A 17,877-nucleotide genomic window follows, 5' to 3' on the forward strand; every position below is an offset into this window, starting at 1 on the left:
CGTGTCCTGCCCCTGACACGGTGTTTCTCCCGCAGCATTTATGACTTGGCGTTCAAGCCGGATGGGACGCAGCTGATAATCGCTGCTGGGAACAGGCTGCTGGTAGGAAAACTGCGTGTCCTCGCCCCTGGCCGCTGTGAGGGTGTGCGGTCCTTCCCACATCGACCGAGTACACCCCCCGAAATCCCTTTATCTCTGCCGGCCCAGGCTCGCAGCCCCATGCATATTAATGCAGCTCTAGCGCTAGCGCTAACTGCTCTGAAGCTTTTCACTCTGCCTTACCGAGTTTTAAGCTCTACTTCCAAAAGTAATGAGATTTAAGCTATTTGCATCATCTCACCCTCTCAGGCCTGGCACTGGGCTGTGCTGGGCCAGTCAGATCTCTGTGCAGAGGGGACAGAGGCTCATATCAGTGTCCTGGGGAGCTCGAGGGGTTGGTGGGTCCTTGGGTCTGCTCAGCACCAGCTGCTCATGGTCCTGCACAGCTTTCAGGTGGGGCAGGGAGGGAGGGATGAGGATGGATGGATTGTAGAGCTGGAGTTCATCTCTGCAGGACAGCAGCTGCTGTTATTTCCAATGCTCACAATGCTGTGCTCAGTGATGCTCCTTTGCTCTCATTTGTTGCATTTAAACATCCAAAACAGAGCAAGATGTTTAACAACAACATGTAAGAGATGAAAAGCCCAATAAGCTATAAAACAAGCTGCCAGACAAGCTGTTGGGAGACTCTTGTGTGTGTAGTTTTGTGGCACTGAGTCTCCTTTTCTCCCAAGCAGTGTCACATTGTGGACAGCTGCCTCTGCTTGGAAACGTTTTGTCTTGCGTGAGCTGTTCTCTGTTTGGAAACGTTTTGTCTTGCGTGAGCTGTTTGCTGTGCAAAAACCAGGCACAAAAGGAAGTGCATGATCTGTTGGCCCTCAGTAGTTTCAAATCCCAGTCCACACCCTGGAGGTGTCCCAGGACAGGTTGGATGGGGCTTGGGGCCTTAGTGGAAGGTGTCCCTGCAGGGGGTGGAATGGGATGAGCTTTAAGGTCCTTCCAACCCAAATCATCCTGTCATTCACTGGAAGATATTTTATGTATGTTCTTTTGGTTTTATGCTTGTTGTGTTTTTTCCCCTTTAAACAGGTCTATGATACATCTGATGGAACACTAATCCAGCCTTTGAAGGGACACAAGGATACTGTGTACTGTGTGGCTTATGCCAAAGATGGTAAATACCACCCTGGGGCTTTGTTCATTACCTCTGAATCCAAGAGCTGTAGTCCCTCTGCCCCTCCATTTCCACTTCAGTGTCAGGTTAGGTTTATATTCATGGGCAGTGTGGGGAGAAGGTTCACCCCACAGATCTCTCTTTCTGATACTCCACCTGCCTCTGGGTGTTATTTCCCTCGTTCCTCTATCCCTGAGCCTCCCAACCTCCTGACCCTTCACAGGTTACCTGCTCCCTGCAGACCTCACTCTGCTCCCAGTGCTCTCCTGGTCTCCCAGTGTCATCCTGGGGGCTCAGGGGGGTGCTGCTGTTGGGTGATGAGGGTTCCTGTGACTGGTTTTCCTTGTCCCTGTTCCTATTCATCTCCAGCCTGGGGCTGGCAGCACTGGTTACTCTCAGGGCTGTGCAGTAGTTCCCCATGGCTGGGAGACACCAGCACACCCAGGCACTCAGTGTCAGCCCCTTTATTGCTTGAGCCTTGTCAAGTTCAAGAACTTCTTGCTCTCCCTTTGATTGAGTATTTGGAGAGAAAGTGATTCTCATCCGTGTGGGATTTAAATGATCTCTTAATCCCCAGGCAAGCGTTTTGCATCTGGCTCTGCAGATAAAAGTGTGATAATTTGGACTTCAAAGCTGGAAGGAATTCTGAAGTACACGTAAGTGATGCCCTTCAATTCTGTGCCTCAAAAGCCAATTTTGGATCATGCACTGCTGCTGTCAAAGAGCACAGGCTGTTAGATTTGGGAGAAGGGTCACTGAGGTCAGAGAAAGTGCCAGGGGTGGTAGGGGAGGGAGGAGGAAAGGAACAGTTGAAGTGTCTGAATGAGGCAGAAAAGCAATTAAAGGCATAAAAGGGGTTGGGGAGTGCAGATCAATCTCTGAATTGAGAGGGCTAGCAGAGAGCTAGAGAAACTCAGTGTAGGTCAGAACAAAATGAAACACTGTGACTGTCTTTGTGTAATAAACCATAATTCTGGTTCAAAGACCAAAGTAAAGATGAGTTTGGGTACTTTTGATATGTTTCAATGTCCTGTCCCTGTGTTGATGTCAGCCCTCTGAAGTGACAACTTCCCATTCTGTTCCTGCCCCTGCACATCTTTCCCCAGTTGGTTTGCAGAGCTGGTCACTGCCCAGCCCTGCACGAGCACACCAGGGTTACAACCTGGAGTCACATCTCCCAAACCACCAGTGCTGTGCAGTTCTAGCTGATCTTGATGAAATACAGCAAATTCTGCCACTTGGAGACAGTTTTTGTGAGGTTTATTACTGATTTACTGTACAGTAATAGCAGATTAACTTGATGTGCTATAAACCAATCCAATTATTTTGGCATCTGCTAAAGCTTTCGGCTCCCTTGCAGGAAGTCAGAAAAGGGGCATTTAAGACTGATTTATTGAAATCTGATTGTAACTTCATTCCAGGCACAATGACTCTATCCAGTGTGTTTCCTACAACCCTCTCACCCATCAGCTGGCATCCTGCTCCTCAGGGGATTTTGGTATGTCTTCTCCCTCTCCCTTTTCCCTTTGGCCTGTGAATCCCATTTACACTTGCATAGCTAAGCTAACCACGGGTGGGTGCAGCTCTGTGTCTCCAGAGGAGATGGGACACAAAGCTGCCTAAAGCTCAGTGACATTGGATACTGATTTACATCACCTGAACTCAGTGGGAAGGGAGGATGCAGTGAGAGACCTCAGGGTAAAACCTGGTGCTTTATTAATGGATTGTTTGCAGAGATGTTATTAGATCTCTGTTATTTAGATGTGTTTTTTTCCCATTTACTAATAAATAATATATATTTAAATGTCCTTCTAGCAGTGGACAAGACTTTGATCCCTCTGAAGTCCCAGCTGAGTTCTCTGACAGTTTCCAGTCTGAACACTGGCAGTGTTCACACTGCTTACTCTTGTCCTTGGCTTTGTGTTTGTTTTCATCCAGGCTTGTGGTCTCCTGAGCAGAAGTCAGTCTCTAAACATAAAACCAGCTGCAAGATCACTTGCTGTAGGTGAGTTTTAAGGATTACCTGTGTCATTTAAGTCCAAGCAATATGCAATTGTAAAAAAAAGGTGTTTTACTGCCCCACCTTCTATTTCAATAGCAAGATGTTTGGGTTTTATTTGACCTGAAAGTATCAGAGTGGTGTTCTGGTCTCAAGCAAGTGCCTTAAGTTCTCTCTGCATCTTGTGCAATAACAGTAAAATGAAGTTACAGGAAAAGTACTGACAATTTGAGTCTGTAGAGCTTCCACCCCCTGTGCTGTTGGTGTTTTCAGTGGAAGGAGGTGTTCCCGTTGTGGGAACCTGAACCAAGGGCTCATGAGTTCAAGTGAAGTGATCCACCTGACTGCAGCAGAGACCAGAATAGACCCCAGGCCCCCCCTCATGCTCTAAGTGTGGCTTTTAAAGCTACCACACTGCCATCCCCACCGTGTATCCGTGGCTTAGCACATGGTACAAGTTTTGCAGCAGATGATAGCTTCAATTTATTTTTTTATTGCTGTGCCTGTGATGAAATGTTCTCGATACAGAGTGTGCTGCTGCCATAAATGTGGAGTTAGATGCATAAACAAACTGTAGGATTATTGGCTACCTCCCAGAACTCCCTCCTGGAGGTGTATTTCCATGCTCCATCCCCGTGTGAGTGTGCTGTGCCATCCTACCTGCTTCCTGCTCCTCTGTGGCAGTTTGCTCTGCAGTGTGTGTCTGTGTGTGTTTCTCAGCTGGACAAATGATGGCCAGTACCTTGCTCTGGGCATGTTCAACGGCATCGTCAGCATCAGGAACAAGAATGGTGATGAGAAGGTGAAAATAGAACGTCCAGGAGGTTCTTCCTCTCCAATATGGTCAATTTGTTGGAATCCTTCCAGGTAAATAATTTCATCCTGCCTTTCTTCATGCTGAATAGATAATCCTTGGCTCATTGATGGCAGAAAGGCTGGACTTTTATCCCTGCTGAAACAGGTTAATGCCATGTACATTACCTTTTGTAAAGGATTTTATATTTGCTGCTAGTCTTTAATTGAATGGAGAAACTGGGAACAACAAGTTCCACTTAGATCATAGACATATGGGATTGGTCAGGTCAGAAAAGCGCTGTGAGACTATTGAATCCAACTGTTCCCTCAGCACTGCCAAGGCCACCACTAATCATGTCCCCAAGTGCCACATCCACATGGCTGTTAAATCCCTTCAGGGATGGTGACTCCACCCCTGGGCAGCTGTGCCAGGGCTGGACAACCCTTTCCATGAAGGACACTCAGGGTACCATGTCCTCTCCTCCTAGGCAAGGAGCTGTGGAGAAGGTGACTCCTGTTTTGCTCTGAGCTGAACAGATCATGTCAGAATACCAGAGTTTGGGACCTGAAGCCTCTCCTGGCCTACTGCTGGTCTCACATGAACAGCTTCTACTTGCTTCTGTGGCTCTAGGAAATGTGTTCATAAACTGAAAGAGAATACTCAGGGTACCATGTCCTCTCCTCCTAGGCAAGGAGCTGTGGAGAAGGTGACTCCTGTTTTGCTCTGAGCTGAACAGATCATGTCAGAATACCAGAGTTTGGGACCTGAAGCCTCTCCTGGCCTACTGCTGGTCTCACATGAACAGCTTCTACTTGCTTCTGTGGCTCTAGGAAATGTGTTCATAAACTGAAAGAGAATTGCTGCTTTTTATTTTAATTTTTTTGTAGAGATGAACGCAATGATGTTTTAGCTGTGGCAGACTGGGGGCAGAAACTTTCCTTTTACCACTTGAGTGGCAAGCAGGTATGTCCCAGAGAGTTTCCTGCAGTGTTTCTGATCCTGTTCTGTGTCCTACACACTGGTGATTTAGGAGTTACATTAAATGTCTTCTGTTTCTCCAGACTTTTATGACTCCACCTTTTTTTTTCACCATCCCTCCTTCAGCCCTGGTTTCTCCCATGGCAGTTCAGCTGCTTTCTTGCAGTTCTATTAAAGCCCTTACAGCTTTGCTGACTTCCGTGCCATGGTTCACTGATCTGTAGAGAACATCTTTGGATTTTTCAGCTGGTGAAAGGTTTTGTGAGGTGTTGCATTGTGGGCAGACTGGTTTGGGGCTGGAGGGTGTATTTTAGAGCTGCCTTTGGGAGTCTTAATACCCGCAGTGGTTCTGGGTGAACATCTTTGGGTTTTTCAGCTGGTGAAAGATTTTGTGAGGTGTTGCATTGTGGGCAGACTGGTTTGGGGCTGGAGGGTGTATTTTAGAGCTGCCTTTGAGAGTCTTAATACCCTCAGTGGCTCTGGGTGTTGAAGAGCCATGCATGGATGTGGAGTGGTATCAGTGATGGCACTTGTGTTGCCTTGGGAAAAAATGAAATGATCCTTTTGTTAACAGTTTTGGCTGGGTTTTGTTTTGTTTTCCCTTGCAGATTGGGAAGGACAGAGCCCTGAATTTTGATCCATGTTGTGTCAGCTACTTTACCAAGGGAGAGTACCTGCTGCTGGGAGGTTCTGACCGGCAGGTTTCGCTCTTCACCAGGGATGGTGTGCGCCTGGGCACCGTGGGGGAGCACAACAGCTGGGTGTGGGTCTGCAGGGTGAAACCAGACTCCAACTACGTGGTGAGTAGGGACACTGCTCTGGCATTTTCACTTGCACTTGGTCACCAAAGGTAAGACTATACATTTCAAACTCAGCGCTTAGTTTAGACATTCTTACCGAGGCAGCAGAACCTGAGCAGCATCTAGGGAGGTCCTAGAATTACAAATGTCCTGCAGAAATAAAACCTGGGCTGTGAGAAGGATGTAACTGCTCTCAAGTGGTAAGGCATCTGCTGCGTTTTGATTAAAAAAGAGGAGGGAAAAAGAGTTTAAGATGTCAGATAATAACTTGTGGATTGACCGAATCTAATTCCTTGTTGGGAAGAAAATGTTGAGGTCTGTTTGAGTGTTTGGTGTTGCACCTGTGGACAGTGCCTGCAGGGCAGCTGTCAGCCTGAAGTGCTGCACTCAGGGTCCTCTGCAAGTGGGGAGAAAATCAAAGTGAGGAGAAGCAAAATGAACTTAAAAATAAATGAGCAAACCAACACCCCCAAAAACTCCAACCAAGTCAAGCCAATCCCTCCCCACCAGCATGGTGGTCTCCATGGTCTGCGATGGATCAGTGCTCTCTGCACTGCACTCTCACCATGGTCTGTGATAGATCAGTGCTCATTCTGCACTGCTCTTTCCCCATGGTTAAGCACAAGTCAGCTGTACCTGATACCCACCTGTGCATTATGCAGGAAGAGGGACATGATGTTCCCATAAATGCCACTTTGCCAATCCTCACCTACATGTACGGGGACATGATGTTCCCATAAATGCCACACACTTTGCCAATCCTCACCTACATGTACCACCTAACTGAGATGGTTCTCTTCCCGTGTGCAGGCAGTAGGGTGCCAGGATGGAACAATCTCCTTCTACCAGCTGATTTTCAGCACTGTCCATGGCCTCTATAAAGATCGTTATGCCTACAGGGACAACATGACTGATGTTATTGTCCAGCACCTTATCACTGAGCAAAAAGGTAATTCCACACTTGCAGGCAGGCCAGAGCTTCACTCAGTTTGTCTTGGTTTTCAATTAATGTCCATCAGAACACTGGGAATATCCACTGAATGTACCTCACACTGTTGTCACTTTGACAGTCAAACTGCAGAGCACAATTTGCAGGGGGAGAGTGTGAACTGGAGTGTGGAGACTCAGTGCTGACAAGCTTAATGAAAGTTGTGGGGTTGGAGAAGACATTGGGAGGGGCAGGGGCTCTTCAGATAAGGTTTTAATCTCTGCAAATGAGATAAAAATACTGTACATCAGATTTAGCTTGTTTTTTTCTTACGTGCAGCCTCAAGGGTTTGTGCTGATTTTGTTTTTTCCTGTCCACTGGCTTTTTATGTCCAGGAATGGAAGTGCTGCTCCAGAATGTGCTGCTGACAAATGATAGAGGGTGATAAACTGTGATGGGGATAGTAGATTAAGTAAATGCAGAACAACAAACATGCTTGTGCAGGAATGTGCTTTGAATTTTAGAGGTGTTTTAGAGAGATGCAATTTTAATGCATTAGTCAGTTTTCTGCTTTCTGCATCTGTTATTTTTGTGTCAGCTCGTACTGTATTGTTTTGGTGTTTTTCCTTTCTAGTTAGGATAAAAGGCAGAGAGCTCGTGAAGAAAATTGCAATCTACAAAAACAGATTAGCCATCCAGATGCCAGAGAAGATTCTGATTTATGAGCTGTACTCAGATGACTCTGCAGATATGTACTATCGGGTGAAGGAAAAGATCGCAAAGAAATTCGAATGTAACTTGCTGGTGGTGTGCTCAAATCACATTATTTTGTGCCAGGTATGTGCCTTAAAAACTAGAGTAGCCCTGGGGTGTTTCAGAGTCTCAGGCAGGACATGGCTGTGCTGTTGGGATCTGCTGCAGCTCTTCCCCAGGGCAGTGCTGTGCTGGTCAGTGCAGACACACTGCTGAGCTATTGCTTGGGTGACTCTGGCTCAGTAAAACTGCCTCTGGAGGGAACTCCATAAATTAGAACAGAATCCAGGGGAACTTTTGGGTGGGAGGGAACTACTGGAAAAGGGTTAGGGCTGTTTGCTTTTGTTTGTTTGTTCATAGCATTGGAAAACCTTAAAGAATTCACCCTGTTAAATTGGCTGTTTGACTGCGATGTGTAAAAGCAGGCACAGGTATAAACATAGCTCATCAGGCACAGGTTTAGTTGTCACCTCCATGCTGCATTTCATCCCTTGCTGTGTCCTTAGGAGAAGAGATTGCAGTGCCTCTCATTTAGTGGCATTAAGGAACGGGAGTGGCTGATGGAATCTCTCATTCGTTACATCAAAGTAATTGGAGGTCCCCCAGGAAGAGAAGGTCTCTTAGTTGGTCTGAAGAATGGTCAGGTAACACCTCATGTCTGGTGTGTGTCTCTCACTGCAAATACAATCTGTTCTGTGCTCTTAGGGGGAGACCTTAGGGGTTCTCCACCAACCTGGAATTTTATCTGACAGAGACTAATCTTAGGATTCAAAATTAATTCCTTCTGTCTTTCGCATTCTGACAGTAAAATCGACACAAACGTTTCACTTTGTCTGAAGTCTGTAAGTTGTTAGGATCAACTGATGAAAATTGAGTTCTTGGTGAACTGAGAGCCTTTAGTGAGGATTGGGGGGTATGGACACATCTCCTGATGCCCATTTGTGAGGGGGTGGATGTTCTTGAGATGCTGTTGTTGTCAGTTTGACACGTCAAACTGGAGCCCAGAGGTGTTGACAGAGATGACGTTGAGATCCTGTGTGTCTTCTGTGTCTGTTATATCTTCCTGTATCAGTATAATCATTAAACTAGTGCAGCATTAAGAACCCAAGATGTGCAACATCTGATCTATTTGCACAATCTCGTGACCCAGAGCATGTTGTGGCAACCAGTCTGCACAAGGACCTCCAGCTGCACCATTCCCTTCATTGTAATGCACAGTCTCTGAAAAAAACCCCTTACAATTACCTGCTTGAAACAGCAGTGAAACTGCAGTGCTGCTTCTGGTTTTATGGCTGGGCTGATGCTGTCTCACACCCATGTAGATCCTGAAAATCTTCGTGGACAACTCCTTTGCCATCGTGCTGCTGAAGCAGAGCACGGCCGTGCGCTGCCTGGACATGAGCGCGTCCCGCAACAAACTGGCCGTGGTGGATGAGAATGACACCTGCCTTGTCTATGACATTCACACCAAAGAGCTGCTCTTCCAGGTAGACATTGGCAGCTGTTGGGTTTTTCCTTCAGCCAGGGTGGGAGGGCAGGAAGTAGTTTGGAGCACAGAACGTCCCGAAAGTGCTGCGGTGCAGAAATTCATGTAACTGTCATTTAAGCTCTTAATCCACTTTGTAGGATTTAGCCGTGCTCTGTTTATCAAACCAGCCTTTCAGAGGTGGCAGAGGAGGAATGAGAAGACAGGAGATCTATGTGAGCAACAGCTGAATAAAGAGCACTAAGACATGTGACCTTTTCAGTTTAATTTAGAGCTCTGTCCTGGCTCCCTCTGAAGCATTACAGCTAATGAGCGTTTTGGTTTTATGATTAGTACGAGCAGAATTAAAGCCTAAACATCCTTGTTCATTGTGTATTCCTAGCCTATAAAAGGAATGATGATAATGCTCTCTTCGCTGGCAGTTTAGCAGTCACTCATTAACGTTGATTAAACGTTTTCAGAGCACACTGTATGCAAGTATGAACTGCTGCAAAGACAGTCTGTAACTTCCTCTGTGCAATGGGCAGAGAAATGATCACATAAACATGCAAACCAAGAGTGTATTGTTGTGGAATTTGGTTTTATGTTCTACAAGGAGATTTGGTGTTAGGTTCTAGTAGAGATCATTAGTAACTACACATCAAAGGTAAGACAATTACAGCTGTGTGTTAGGATGTAAAATACATCCCTGGGAGTCTGTTCAGGGATATACTAGGCTTTAGGACATTACAGATGTAAATAGTGTGAGTGTCCACAGCAGGCTGTGAGAGGTCAAACATTCCAGCCAAAGGAGGCCTATTCCTTAGGAAAGCTGTGATTGTATCTGTTGTAATCCCGAGTCGTTTTGCTCGTTAGGAACCCAACGCTAACAGCGTGGCCTGGAATACCCAGTGTGAGGATATGCTTTGCTTTTCTGGAGGGGGTTACCTCAATATCAAAGCCAGTAACTTCCCTGTCCACCAGCAAAAACTTCAAGGCTTTGTTGTGGGTTACAATGGCTCCAAGATCTTCTGCCTTCATGTTTTCTCTATGTCAGCCGTGGAAGTTCCGCAGGTAATCCTTTAATCTCATTAAGTGTTGCTTTACATCTCATAAACATGAATGTTTAACAAGGGAAGAAGCTTTTCTGAGCTTTGCTTGTATTCCATTACTAAAATGATTGCAGTTCACACTCTCTTCATTGCTGTTTAAGTTATATTGTGTGATCTATTTTATTTTTGATTCTTTGGTGTTAATTAAGATAACTTCCTTTTTGCTGTTGGTGATTGTTGTTTCTGATTCTCGCTTTCTACTTGCTAATGCACATAATCTAATGCAGTGCAGGCCTTCCCTCCTCTTGTTCTGGTACTGTATTCTCTCTTTTTTCCAGCTGTAATTCCATTTTTCTTATGAGTGCTGCTTCCATAGTACCAAAAATGCCCAGTGTACATCATATTTAGCATGTCCAATGCCCAGGAGAATTCACATTCTTAACTACTTCCTAATATGCAAGGAACTGCAGATTTCAGCATGGATGAGTTTGGAATGCAATTAGCCCAGCTTGTCTAAAGACAGGATAATAATCCCCCCAGAATGTTGTTCAGTCTGCGTACAGAGCCATACGTTTGTTCTCTGGGCAGCCTGGAGTGTTTGTGATTAGAATGTCTTTTTTCCCTGATGTGTGTAGAGGATTTCAGTAATGTGTCTCAGTGTGATGCTTTCTGACACCTGTTTTTTTTCCATGGCCATGATCAGTCTGCACCCATGTACCAGTACCTGGACCGAAAGATGTTTAAAGAAGCTTATCAGATTGCATGTCTGGGAGTGACTGATGCTGACTGGAGAGAGCTGGCCATGGAAGCCCTGGAGGGGCTGGAGTTTGAAACTGCTAAAAAGGTGAAGTAGCCACTTAATTATTGAGCAGAAAGCTTGGTTTGTGTACATACATTTATGTATGTGTGTGTATAGTGTATGTTTTATGACTGGAATGCAAGTGCTTATAGCCCAGAAAACCAATCCAATCCTGGGCTGCATCCCAAGGAGTGTGGGCAGCAGGTCGAAAGAGGTGATTCTCTCCCTCTGCTCTGCTCTGGTGAGACCCACCTGGAATACTGCACACAGTTCTGGTGTCCTCAACATAAGGAGGATATGGAACTGTTGGAGCAAGTCCAGAGGAGGCCACGAAGTTGCTAAGAGCACTGGAGCATCTCCCTGTGAGTACAGGCTGAGGGAGTTGGGGCTGTTCAACCTGGAGAAGAGAAGGTTGTGTGGAGACCTCAGAGCAACTTTCCAATATCTGAAGGGGCTACAAGGAGCCAGAGAGGGACTCTGTGTTAGGAGCTGCAGTGACAGGACAAGGGGCAATGGATTCAAACTGAAGGAGGGGAAGTTTAGGTTAGATATTAGGAAAAAGTTTCTTGCTGTGAGGGTGGTGAGACACTGGCCCAGGTTGCCCAGGGATGTGGTGACTGCCCCAACCCTGGCAGTGTTCAAGGCCAGGCTGGATGAGCCTTGAGCAACCTGATCTAGTGAGGAGGTGTCTCTGCCCAGGGCAGGGGTTGGGACTGGATGATCTGTAAGGTCCATTCCAACCCCTAAATTCTATGATTCTGTGGTGTTCCTTAGTTACTGTCCTGCTTGTCTTTAGTGTGTTATTCCACAAACAAAGGGGTCTCAGATGTGGAGACAGAGTTCTAAACTGAAATCTGATGTATCTCTGTAGATAAATGCCACGTTCTAAATCAAAGTGTTGAATGCAAAGCAAATGGTCTCAGCTGGAAACCTCCTGGATGGCTTTAGGGGAGCAGAGCTGGTAAGGCGTTCGGCAGTGCCCACCGGGTGGCAGCAAAGGATGTGAGCTGGTCCCACCGTCCCCAGTGCCGTAAACTTACCCTTTTCTTCCCCTAAATATTTAATAGAAGCTCAGTGCAAGTGTGGAGATTTCCTTCTCCAGCCCTTAGCGTGCTGTGGGGGCAGTGATGCTGGGAGTGCAGCACCTCAGTTCTCTGCCTGGCTCTGGGCAGTGGTCTGTGAACAGGCACAGGCTGAAAACCTGACTTTTCTCTAGTCTAAAATACTTCTCTATTTTCTTTTACCCCTCTTCTCAAATAAGAGAGGGCGAACCGAGTTCAGTGTCATGAATATTGCATGAAAGAAAACATTCTAAAAATACACTGGAGTGGCCTGTAGTGATAGACATCTTTTAATAACAGATTTCTTTCAAAGGAAATTAAGTGCTTTCTCTTCCTTAAGTGGAGGCATCAGAATAATTCCAGTCTCATGGATGGCTTTATGCAAATAGACACTCTTAAAAAGAAGTTTTCAGTGCCTCCTTGGAATTTTAAAGCAGTGCCCTCTTAGAATTAGAGCGGATTAATGGGAACAAAAGCAGCTTCTCGACATTAAAGGCTCTCACGGCTCCTAGTCCGATCCGGTGTAAGCAGAATATTCTGTGCCCTCTTAAGCACTGGTTTGGTTGGAAGTGTTGAACGTGCAGCCCGAAGAGTTAAATCTCTGTTTTGTGAGGCATGTCAGGAATAAGTGCTGAGCTGCTGCACCTCGCACGTGACTCTGCCACTTGAGACTTCGAGTTGCACATTTATCTCCATTTGCAAAGATATTACACTGTCTTGCAGGACTTTTATCTTATCGTCTCCTTACTGCCTTTCCTCTCTCTGAGCTCCTTTCATGCTGGATTTTCAGCATGGTTTAAAAATTCGAAGCATATGCAGCAGGCTTTGACAAAGAGATCAGTTCTCTGTCCTACCTTGTAATGGTTTCCTGAGATTTCCTGGTCCCTATCTTGCCTCGCATCAGCATGGAGCAGCTATAAAACAGCCAGAACAAAAGGATGTTGTCTTTTAAATGGCACTTTGTATTTCTTGGGGGCTGACACACGCAGCTCCCACCCCCTGCCTGAGCTGCCCTTTGTCAGGGCTGAGCTGGTTGGGTTGTACCTTGTCTCATTTACTTGAGTGCCACAGTTGTAGTCAGAGTCCCTCAGGTTAGGGACTGCACAAACCCAAACCCAGCAGAGTTCATAGAACCATAGGATCAACCAGGTTGGAAAAGGCCTCCAAGGTCATCAAGTCCAACCCTACCGTGGTCACTAGACCATGGCACCAAGTGCCACATTTAGTCTCATCTGAAAAACCTCCAGGGATGGTGAATCCACCACCTCCCTGGGCAGCACATTCCAATGCCTGAGCACTCTCTCTGGAAAAAATCTCTTCCTAATATCCAACCTAACCCTCCCCTGGCAGAGCTTGAGTCTGTGCCCTCTTGTCCTGCTGCTGGTTGCCTGGGAGAAGAGACCAACCCCCACCTGACTCCAACCTCCTGTCAGGGAGTTGCAGAGGGTGATAAGGTCTCCCCTGAGCCTCCTCTTCTCCAGGCTGAACCCCCCCAGCTCCCTCAGCCTCTCCTCATGGCACTTGTGCTCCAGTCCCTTCCCCAGCCTCGTTGCTCTTCTCTGGACCTGCTCCAGCCCCTCAATGTCCCTCCTGAGCTGAGGGGCCCAGAACTGAGCACAGGATTCCAGGTGGGACCTGCCTGTGTAAAGACAGATTGATTCATGCATAACAATATTTCTGGCTTTTGAAGTTAATTCCCTTTATTCTTTCTTTATTAATAGGCATTTACCAGGGTCCGAGACCTGCGATACTTAGAACTGATCAGCAGCATAGAGGTGAGTGTTCAGATACTGTACTTCATTACACTTACTGCTGTGCCATTTCTGTTCTGGAGGGACTTTTGTTTGGATAGTGCTTCTGACTGGGATGTGTTTGGGGTGAAAAATCCTGATGAGTAGAGGTGACTCAAGTTCTAGTCATAGGACTGAAACTTCACGGAACAAAACGTGGGTGTGGGACAATGAGAACTTCTGCAACTGTCTTTGGAAGAACTGGGACAACGTTCAGTGCTCGGTTAATAATTGGTGGAACACTACTGTGCTGACAGAGCTTAGTAAGAACACTTCATAAACATGAGTTCATTAAGTCTTTCCCTTCCCCCCGGAGGTAGGTAATTACTACTATCTCCTCCTTGCAGAGACAGAAACAGGCCCAGAGAAATGAAATGACAAACTCAAGGTCTCATGACAAGTCTGTGACAACTGGAAATAGAATTTGAGATTCCATACCTCCATACTGTGCTCTAATCACTCCTTCCTATTCTTTTCACACTTCTTGATAGAATTTCACTCGACAATAACTGTCTGTCAGGAGCACATGAAAAGCCTTGGCATCACCCTTGCCCTGCTGCAGAGACCACACCACAATGCTTGGAGATGGGCGAGGAGATGGCATAAAGGGAATTCCTCTTTCTTGTGCTAATTAGATTTACACCTTCTCTGAAAGGATACACTCCTTGTCTTTGTGTCTGCAGAGCTGTCCTGCTGCTGTCAAAATGCCAGCTGGCTGCAGTGAACTTTTCTCTAACACAAAGTGCTGCATTAGGAGCTCCTTTTTCGTCTGGGTATTTTTAGTTTACCTTTTCAGGGATAGATAGGTAGCTGAGAGTGTTCTCTCACCAGTACTAACCTTTCTTTCCACATATGCTTCTCCAGATCTGCATCTATTGAGGATATTCTGGGTTTGTCATGTCATGTTCTGTTTAGTGGGAAAGATTCCCAATGTAAATAGGCATAAATTTGCTTTCAGACTTCTTGAAAATGCTCCTTCTGCAGTGAGTTCTGCATCCCCACTTACTCTTGCCTGTGGTGGATCAGATTCCTTCTAAGACTTGTAGGGGAGTAACTGAGCACACATGTTCCATTAATGTGATGGTTTTGTCTCAGTAACTACTCTTTTTTTCCCCCTAATTGATGACAGCAGGAAACATAGCTGCCAGATCTCTATCTGGCAGAGTTCTGTGGAGTCTTTCAAGAATGGTGTAACAAGTCCTCTGATTATCTGTTTAACCAGGTTTTTAAAGGGAACTTTCAGCACCAGTGCCAGTGATGTGACCAGAAGTAATGCCTGAGCCCCTTTGGCAGAGGAGGGGTGGGTTTGGATGATCCTGATTCTCTTTAAATTCAGTTCACAGCTGTGTATTTCCATGCAGTGTGGGCTAACAGCAGGATTGTTATCCCAAGCAGGATGTGTGTCCGAGGTACAGGATAAAGCACACACACTGAAACACACACAGACACGTGTGTGTCTGTGTCACAGTCCTTCAGTCAGGTCCTGCTGGGTCTGATTCATGGGAAGGGTTCTCAGGCCCTGCACACACCTGGAGGTTTCTCTGTGGCTCTGCACACACGTGAAGGGTTTGTCTGTGGCTCTGCACACACCTGGAGGTTTGTCCATGGCTCTGCACACACGTGAAGGGTTTGTCTGTGGCTCTGCTCTGCCCACAAGGTTTGTCCATGGCTCTGCACACACGTGAAGGGTTTGTCCATGGCTCTGCACACGTCAAGGGTTTCTCCATGGCACTGGACACACGTGGAGGTTTCTCCATGACTCTGCACACACTCTGTCCCTGTGGTCCCTTCCCAGGCAGTGGGAACAAGCAGTTCCAATTAGCAGGAGAGCTTGTGCAGGTGCTCTGGAAGCAGCTGCTGCTGCCCATGAGCTCCTGCATGTGGGGACAGTGGAGCATGGCTCTGCACACGTCAAGGGTTTCTCCATGGCACTGGACACACGTGGAGGTTTCTCCATGACTCTGCACACACTCTGTCCCTGTGGTCCCTTCCCAGGCAGTGGGAACAAGCAGTTCCAATTAGCAGGAGAGCTTGTGCAGGTGCTCTGGAAGCAGCTGCTGCTGCCCATGAGCTCCTGCATGTGGGGACAGTGGAGCTGACACTTGTCTGTATTCAGGGGCAGCTTAATGTGCTTTCTGAACCTGCTTATTGCTGGCAATTATCTCCCTGTTTGTCATCCCACCCCGCACATATTGTTAGTTTAGCCAAATGATATGGTGGTGAGTTTGTGCAGGAGAAAATGAAGAGCCATCAGATGCCTCTTTTAAAATAGCCTGGCATAATGATAGCATGTGTTCATTTTCCTGTGTGAAATCAGGAGAAGCGATTCTTCATCACTTTGGTTTGTATAGTGACATTTAATTTCGCTCTTCCTAATTTTAATTAAGAAGGGATTTAATCCTTTAATTATAAATTCACCAGAAACGTAGGAGAGGCATAATGATGGTATCTTAAATTATTAACAGTTCAAATCTAAGCCTGAAAAATCTCATTCCTCAATGGCTACTTCTCACCTAGGTCCTGGTCATCTGGAACATTTCCTGCATCTCTCTTCAGGTGTTCTGTTTTTCCAGGAGAGGAAGAAGCATGGAGAGAGCAACAATGACCTGTTCCTGGCAGATGTCTATGCCTACCAGGGCAAGTTCCATGAGGCAGCAAAGCTGTACAAGAGGAGTGGCCATGAGAACCTGGCACTGGAGATGTACTCTGACCTGCGCATGTTTGACCATGCCAAGGTGAGGTTTGGCACCCGAGTGTGTCCCTGCAGAGAAACAGGGGCACCTCCAGCTGTGCTCAGAGCTAGGGCTGGGTGAAATGTGGGCTTGGAATCCCAGCTGTGTGCTCAGTTAACTCGTTGGAGTTTGTTTGGATTGTAAGGGAAGAAATGTCTCTGGTCTGGGTGAATGTTGGGATTGTCCTTCAGTTTGCTGTCCAGGCAGCAGGTTGTGTTTCACAGAGTCTCCAGTGTGGCCATGTGAATTCAGGGCTTTTCAGTGGATCTGTTGTTGTGACTCTTTTGTGGTGGTTACATAGCATTATCCATAGTAATTATCTGCTTTTAAAAATGCAGACATTCGGTTTTATGGCTTTTTCTTCCCCTTCATCTCACTCAAGAGTCCCTTTTTGTTTGTCCTCCAAAGATGGTAAGGTAGTACCATGCAAAGTGGAGGGGTGTGCACCATGTGTGTGATTCACTTCCATGTCACAATACCAATATTTTTCTGTTGGAGTCAGTTCTATATTAATGCATTTTATATATACTAACCTAGACAATTTTTATTTACTACTGAATTTTCTGCCAAAGCTTCAATGTCTTGGCTTTTGTTTTTGGTTTGTTTTTTTTTTTTTTTGTAACTCTGTCTCCATGTAGAAATAAATGGAATATGGTTCTAAAAAGTGATGGTTTTGTATGGTGATAAGAAGCATTACTTGGCTTTTAAGTCCTCTGTGGTGTTTTCTTATCAAATCCCTGAGAATGTGTGCACTGTTCAGTCTCATTCATCACTCATCAGAGCCTTGCTCTGCCCAATCCAGGACAAAGAGCTCTCCATGACAGGCACAGGAGCTGTTCTAGCAGATTCCCCAAGCCATGCTGCAGAGAGATCTTTTCTTCCAAGAGCTCAGCAGAAGCACTTGGGGGCTTTGCTGATGTAAGCCTGACTTCCGCTATTTTTGGCTGATGAGTCTTTGTTAGCTTCAGTGTTTTGGCTCCTCTTGAACATAAATGTAATTCATAGAGGAAAATGTTCCCATAAGTCTTCATAAGAATCTTTTAATTCTTGGCTGTAGTCATGTCTATATTTAACCAGCAGAGAGCAAGAGGTCTTGTGTCTCCTGTCCTCCAGAGTGACTCCAGGCAGAGAAATTCGAGGTGTTTCACAGCACATGAAGGCAGCTGCTTGTGCAGGGAGTGCACAGGGCATGGAGGAACATGTGAAACCCCTTGTTTGCCAGTTGTTTATCCAAGGAATGATTTGGGGGGGTTGGGGTGTTTTTGTGTTGTTGCTTTCTCTGATGCTGCCAGATTTACTCAAAGGGACGCACAGAACCTGATTTCTTGTGCTTGGCTTTGATGAGGTCTGGATGGAAGGTCTAGACTGGAGGCAGAGGTTGGGAACCCTTTGATATCTGGTCACAGGCTCCTTATCACAGCACCAGATCTCACAAAACCTTCTTTCTGCTGTGAGAAGCTGAGCTTTTGATTTTGGACTTTGGTGACCGAAGCTGGAAAACAAGTTGTGTC

The 17,877-nt window shown here is 46.2% G+C and overlaps 1 protein-coding gene across 1 annotated transcript in view; it reads left to right on the forward strand.

Annotated features, from left to right (window-relative positions):
• The first annotated feature begins 36 nt into the window (after window positions 1-36).
• IFT122 (intraflagellar transport 122) overlaps window positions 37-17,877 on the forward strand; it is a 29,423-nt gene continuing 11,582 nt past the window's right edge. The window contains exons 1-16 of the mRNA XM_009080497.1: window positions 37-102; window positions 1,129-1,213; window positions 1,791-1,869; window positions 2,635-2,711; window positions 3,152-3,218; window positions 3,933-4,079; window positions 4,896-4,971; window positions 5,595-5,790; window positions 6,601-6,735; window positions 7,349-7,551; window positions 7,974-8,111; window positions 8,790-8,954; window positions 9,809-10,006; window positions 10,688-10,828; window positions 13,566-13,619; window positions 16,208-16,369. Of these exons, the coding sequence (XP_009078745.1) occupies window positions 3,967-4,079; window positions 4,896-4,971; window positions 5,595-5,790; window positions 6,601-6,735; window positions 7,349-7,551; window positions 7,974-8,111; window positions 8,790-8,954; window positions 9,809-10,006; window positions 10,688-10,828; window positions 13,566-13,619; window positions 16,208-16,369 (1,581 nt within the window). The 5' untranslated portion in view covers window positions 37-102; window positions 1,129-1,213; window positions 1,791-1,869; ... (1 more) ...; window positions 3,152-3,218; window positions 3,933-3,966. The remainder of the gene's footprint in view (window positions 103-1,128; window positions 1,214-1,790; window positions 1,870-2,634; window positions 2,712-3,151; window positions 3,219-3,932; window positions 4,080-4,895; window positions 4,972-5,594; window positions 5,791-6,600; window positions 6,736-7,348; window positions 7,552-7,973; window positions 8,112-8,789; window positions 8,955-9,808; window positions 10,007-10,687; window positions 10,829-13,565; window positions 13,620-16,207; window positions 16,370-17,877) is intronic.

Source organism: Acanthisitta chloris, unplaced genomic scaffold (assembly GCF_000695815.1).
Source record: "Acanthisitta chloris isolate BGI_N310 unplaced genomic scaffold, ASM69581v1 scaffold9320, whole genome shotgun sequence".
NCBI lineage: Eukaryota > Metazoa > Chordata > Aves > Passeriformes > Acanthisittidae > Acanthisitta > Acanthisitta chloris.